The sequence below is a fragment of the Cornus florida genome, unplaced genomic scaffold (assembly GCF_030987335.1).
Source record: "Cornus florida cultivar Cherokee Brave unplaced genomic scaffold, ASM3098733v1 CherokeeBrave_3.0.0_Hap2_Chr06, whole genome shotgun sequence".
In the NCBI taxonomy this organism is placed as follows: domain Eukaryota; kingdom Viridiplantae; phylum Streptophyta; class Magnoliopsida; order Cornales; family Cornaceae; genus Cornus; species Cornus florida.
In genome coordinates this window covers 61,027,562-61,033,707 of record NW_026775576.1, presented here as the reverse complement: position 1 = coordinate 61,033,707, position 6,146 = coordinate 61,027,562, and the positions used below count along the sequence as shown (strand labels likewise).

Genomic DNA, 6,146 nt, shown 5'->3' with positions numbered 1-6,146 from the left:
GACTTCTCTAAAATGAACTGTCTGCTGGTTGATAATGGGGTGTCGGCCGGCTGATGATGAAGTTTTGGTCGACCAATGGTGAGGTTCAGTTGGCTGAAACAAGACTTCTCAATTACCAAACTCACTGGAATGGCAAGAAAATGCTTTTCAGTCGGCTGACATGACTTGTCAGCTAGCTGATGAGCCCTGCTATACTGTTATGTGTAGACTAAAGTCCAAAAATCTGGGCTCTTTGTGAGCCAAACCTAATAGACAATTCAATTCCGAACTCACGGCAACATAAATAGCATTTCATGGATATATGAAGTAATCAACTTCCCAAATTATACATCATTTTCCCATTTAAAACATAACATAGACATAGTTTTGAATACATAAAAATACTGTCAAAATCACAGTTACTCGTACTTTACACAAAACGATTACATTTTCTTAAAATTATTATTTTACAAGAAGGAATGGAACCCCATATACAAAAGACGACAAAATAACATCTAGTCCGTTAAACTTGTGGTGGATGTTCCTCCGCCACTTCTTTTTCCGAACCTGAAAATGTTAAGTAAGGGGTGAGCATAAAGCCCAATAAAAGTCGCTTAAGACTTTAGTTTTGGACCCCCTTGAGTCACATAACACATAAGGGATACGGGATGAAGGGGTCATACATTGGCGTACATGAAACACTACGATGAATCAATAATATTCTCAATATATAGCACAAATCCTACTAATGCCGTGCATGATAATGAAATGTAATGCACCCCGTTTCCAACTCGATCTGAATCGGCCTAACCCACAACTTTTGAAAACCCACTAATTGACTTTACTGAGGCGAGATTGACGACTATCCTCAATTCCAATTTTGGCAATGTCTGGCAATCGTTAAAAGGTCTAATATCAACTTTTTCACGCCTAATACCGGGTCGCGTTCGCTCTAAGTCAAGTTAGCCCTAGATTCGCGAAATCTGATTCATTTTAAAAAAAAACTTCCTATTTCAAACAACAACCTTTCCTTTAAAATCTTTTCTAAAATTTTCCTCTCTCTTTGTCATGCTATGCAATGCACTACAACAACCATAATGTCAAAACACCAATTACTACACAATAAACATAGCAAAGCATTTCGTAATAATCATCAATAATAACCTTAACATGTTCTTCATAAATCTTTCATATAGAAACAATTCAACAATTATATACACATTATCAAACTACCACACAACTAATTCTTGCCAAACATATAATCACATACACAATAACATAATTTATCATTTTAAAAGCATTAATAAACCCTAATTTCATACCAAAGTTCAATAATTCTAAAAGCACACCATAGGAAAGATAAATTTACTCAAATAGAACCAAAACTTGGGCATTAGGAAGACCCCTACCTCAATTTGAAGAAAAGCCCCAAATTCCATCCCAAACCCTAAAATTCGAAATCCCCCAAAGGTTGCCAAATAGAGATTGGCTCCGATCAAAACGATGGTCTTAATGAGCTCTACAACTTTGTCCAAAGCGGTTACATCAAAATCTCAATGGTGGAAGAGAAATCAAGCTTTGAACTCTTAGATTTTAGAGAGAGAGTTTCTTGTAGAGGGAGAGAGAGTATGATGACAGAAGAGAGAGAAAAAATGAGGCCATTTGGTGGCCTCTTGGCCTTTAAAAGAGAAAAAAGTTGGTGGGTCCCACCAAAAATAAAATATCTCACTTTTCTCATTTATATATATAGATGTACATTGATTTTTAACCATACAAAATTAGCATATTACCACAAAATATGCATAAAATAAATATGTATGAAATACAATGAACCCTAGATGCAACCCCCATGTACATCAATTCCGGTATCGAGTTCCACCCGGGACCTTCCTGCTTAAAAATAGAATAAATGCCGAAATGACTACCGTTGCATTTTTAAGAGTCATGAATCCAAGAAAATACTCCAAACAACTCTCTGACACACTCGGCACACCCCACGGTGTCCGGCATGCAAAACAAGAAAAAACGAAAATACCCTCGAAAAATTAGAAAAATCCAAAAAATAGAAAATGACAAAAATCAAAAATATTACAGGCTGTAAGAGATAAAAAAGAAATATATACAGAGATTGTTCAAAAGTTAAAGTGAGAGAAAGATATATAAACACATAGGGAAATTTTTTTTTTTTTTTTAAAAAACTCTCTAAACTATGTCCGAATTTGCAATTAACTCTTGAAATATATTTTGTACATAATATCCACCGAACTATAACATTTTCATTGCAAAATGCTCCCATGTCTGAGTTATTTTTTATTAAACGATCATAATACTAATTGAATTACACATAACTGATTTTTCTTATTAAAATAAATTATGAAAATAATTTAAACTAATTTATTGACATATTCTCTATTAAATTTGTATAAATTTATCTTTAAATCTTGAAATTAATTGTTTAAATAAAAATATTACGTAGAAAATTTTAAACCAATTTAAGTAATTTTTTAAAATAAATTATGAAAATAATTGATATGAATAATAAAATTAAGGTAAATAGTATAATTAATATTTAGATAATAAAAAAAAATTAAATAAGAAATAATAATTTTAATAAGAAAGTTTAAAATAATATTTTGTGATGTTTTTAATTGTAATACTACCTATATTATTTAGTTCAAGAGGTGATTTGTAGTTCAGGGGTAAAACGGTAATAACGTGGGATAATTTTAAGATCAAATTTGTCCTAAATTTTGTATGCTTCCACTGTCCGAATGTATAAAGAGAATGCTTAATGGCGAAGCTTTCTCCAGCCTCTTATTGCCCGTCACTTTGTATATATATCTCTATCCATCTATAAATTATCTATATACAAGCATAGAAGAGAGTTAGAGAGAGGAGAGAGAGAAACAAGATGGCGAATTTCTTTTTGTTGCCTGAGGATTTGATTGCGAAAGTGTTGTCGCTGACTAGTCCTCCAGATGTGGGCAGACTCACCCTGGTGGCCTCCACCGTGAGATCCGTCGCCGATTCCGACGCTGTTTGGGAGACGTTGTTGCAGAAGCACTATCACGGCGTGGTTTCACAAGCTCAGCTGATTTTATCGTCCAAGAAACAGCTCTATTTTAAACTATGTCCTCTCCTGATCTCAGGAGGGAAAAAGGTAAAAAAAAAAAAAAAAAAAATCATTTTTTTTTTATTTTTATTTTTGATATAAAATTATAGTCAATATTAATTTAATTGTAATAAAAATATTGCTATCTTATTAGGAATTCAAGTTCAATGTTTAGTAAACATTGTTTAAGTTCTTTATGAGAATTAGATTCATTTTTAAGCACAACTTGTTATTTGGTTTATTGTGTGAATTGGGGATTCAATAACAATTTGTAAAATTTAGGTTAATTATGTTGAATTGTACGTCAAGGGGTTTTATATTCTATTGATCGCATAACAGTATGAAAACCGGATTACTGTTATCTATTTAAACTTTGGAGAAGGTAACTATAAAAATTAGATAAATGTTGAATTCAAGTTCAATGTTTAATAAACATTGTTTAAGTTCTTTAGGAGAATTAGATTCATTTTTAAGCACAACTTGTTATAATGAAAATTTGGTTTATTGCGTGAATTGGGGATTCAATAACAAAATGTAAAATTTAGGTTAATTATGTTAAATTGTACATCAGCCTTTATATTCTGAACATCGATTCCGGATTACTGGGTATTAGATTTGATTATATGCTCTATTTAAACTTTGGAGAAGGTAACTATGAAAATTAGATAAAGAATTAAGAAGAGAAAATTATAATTAATAATTGAAATAGCCCTAGTAACTATGTTGCAATTATTGAATGTTGCATCTTCAACTTGGATCATATTATGCAGGGTTTGGAATGATTGGTTCTGATTTAAAGTTTTGATTCTTCTGTGTATTCCTTTTTGTTTGCTTTAGATATCATAAACTACTATATTAATACACGTTAATCTATTCATTGGTGTGTGTAATAAACAGAGCTTTTGGTTGGATAAATGGAGTGGAAAGAAATGTTACATGTTAGCTGCAAGAGACCTCAGCATTATATGGGGTGATACGCCAAGGTTTTGGAAATGGGATTTTCTACAAGAGTCCAGGTACAATATTTTCTTTTTCTTATTTTTATTTTCTTTTCATTTCCATCTACACAAACGCTTACATGGTATCCATCAACAAAAAACAGGTTTACAGAAGTGGCTGAGCTTGTGAACGTGTGTTGGCTTGAAATCCGTGGCAAGATAGATACTCGCATGCTGTCTCCGGACACAACCTATGCAGCTCATCTAGTGTTCAAGTTGACACCAGAAATGTACGGATTTGAACACCGGCCGGTAGAGGGTTGGGTAGGAGTTGGTGGGCGTGGAGGTGAAACAAGAACTGTCTATTTGGATCCCCTTGGAGAAAACAGTGACCAGTATCCTAAGGAAAGAGAAGACGGGTGGTTCGAGATTGAACTTGGTGAGTTTTTTAACAGGAGTGGAGAAGATGGGAAACTGGAAGTGTGCTTACAGGAGCTGAAGAGTGGCATGTGGAAGGGTGGCCTAATCGTAGAAGGAATCGAGATTAGGCCGAAAGAGAATAATTGAAGAGTCTGAAGCAAGATCTTCTTTAAACACACATCTGTGCATAATCCATCTGCATTTCTCCTTGTTTGCAGCTTTTTTGGTCAGTTAATGAAGTTTACCTTTGCCCAGTAGAAAAGTTTGAGTAGCTGTATTAGTGTTGTAGTGAGTGTATGGTATTTCTTGTAAATAGCTGTTCTGTTAATGACTGCTGTTTCTATAAAATAAAATCCAAATCGGTTAAGGCAATTGTTTGCTGATTGTGTACTTGGTTTTATGTTGTTTCTTAATTTTTTTGGAGCACGAATGGAGTGTCCTAATCTAATTGTCTCATTCTTTGGAAAGAGACTCGAACTCTCACTTTTCATTTTGAAAGAAGATGATACACTACCAGCTCACAGCCTTCACCATGGCTGTCTAAAACGCGACACAATCGAGCTTTCTGTCATTTTCTTTCTTGACAGGGTAAATAATTTTCATCGTATTAAAATCACAATGTATTAATTTTTTTTTTTTTTTTAATCTGAAATCCATCATCAACTGTTGTTCAATAGTGCGTTCACCTCACAGATATGGCAATTCTTCTTGCATACGGGTGACCTTAGTTTCTGTGTCGGCAAGCAAGCTTCTCCAGGCACAATGCAAAGACTCATGTCCGTAACCGCCTTCTCTCTTGCAAGATGCATAATTGCAAGAAATAGATATCGGGTGCGTCGTGCATGTCATGTCATTAATATCACCCAATTAAATATAACATATTATTTCGTCGTTATCAGAAATAGATATTGAGTGCGTCGTGCACATCATGTCATTAATATCACCCAATCAAATATAATATATTATTTTGTCGTTATTAGTAATTTTATAAATAAGTAGACCATTTTTTTTTTTTTTTTTTTTTGAAATAATGTATTATCATTAAGTGGGTATACCAATAACACGGTTGCAAGGCGCACCCAATATCTTCTCGACTTGCAAGAGCTCTGGAAGCATTGCAGCTGCTTGGACCCTTCCAAACTCTGTTCCTGATACTCTTGTCACTAATTGATTTCAACTGTTTCTCCTACAACTTTTATCTCTGAATTTTTGTAGGCAATGGTTCTTTAGTGTCTTAATGGGTGGGTCTTTTTTGTTATGCTCTCGGGCTACTTTGGGCTTGGGCCCCTTTTTGTGTAGTCTTTCTTCAGGTTAATGAATTGATTTACCCCACAAAAAAAAAAAAAAAAATTCAAACAGTAGGTTCAGGCCTATTAAATGACCCGTGGTGGCATCCCACTTATTTTTTTTATTTTTATTTTTTTGACAAAATTACGTCTAATTTATGTTAAGATTTAAAAAATGAGTAGTGATACTCACACCGAATATTTTTTTTTTTTTTTTTTTTTTCAAAAGTTACTCATATCGAACACTTGCAGCAGTGAATTGTCTAACCTAATAATTTTTAATTGGTTATTTATTCCAAATACAACTAAGTGGAGAATTCTACTTCTTTATTTGCTACAAAATTAATCAATTGAGAGAGTAGGTTTAGCAATTCACTGTAACTATTCAGTATAAGAATCATTTTCCATTAA

General features: G+C 33.3%; 1 protein-coding gene across 1 annotated transcript; it reads left to right on the top strand.

The window, feature by feature from the left end:
• The first annotated feature begins 2,758 nt into the window (after window positions 1-2,758).
• On the top strand, window positions 2,759-4,821 carry LOC132311661 (F-box protein At2g02240-like). Its single transcript, XM_059809684.1, has 3 exons — window positions 2,759-3,139; window positions 3,989-4,107; window positions 4,194-4,821. Exons 1-3 carry the CDS (start codon window positions 2,891-2,893, stop codon window positions 4,594-4,596), a joined length of 771 nt encoding a protein of 256 aa, XP_059665667.1. The 5' UTR covers window positions 2,759-2,890; the 3' UTR covers window positions 4,597-4,821.
• The last annotated feature ends 1,325 nt before the right edge of the window (window positions 4,822-6,146 follow it).

Bases quoted from the DNA above. Each gene is read 5' to 3' on its own strand.
- LOC132311661 (XM_059809684.1), top strand. From the start codon at position 2,891: ATGGCGAATTTCTTTTTGTTGCCTGAGGATTTGATTGCGAAAGTGTTG. The intron at 3,140-3,988 runs GTAAAAAAAAAA...TGTAATAAACAG, and splicing joins TGATCTCAGGAGGGAAAAAG to AGCTTTTGGTTGGATAAATG. The intron at 4,108-4,193 runs GTACAATATTTT...AACAAAAAACAG, and splicing joins GATTTTCTACAAGAGTCCAG to GTTTACAGAAGTGGCTGAGC.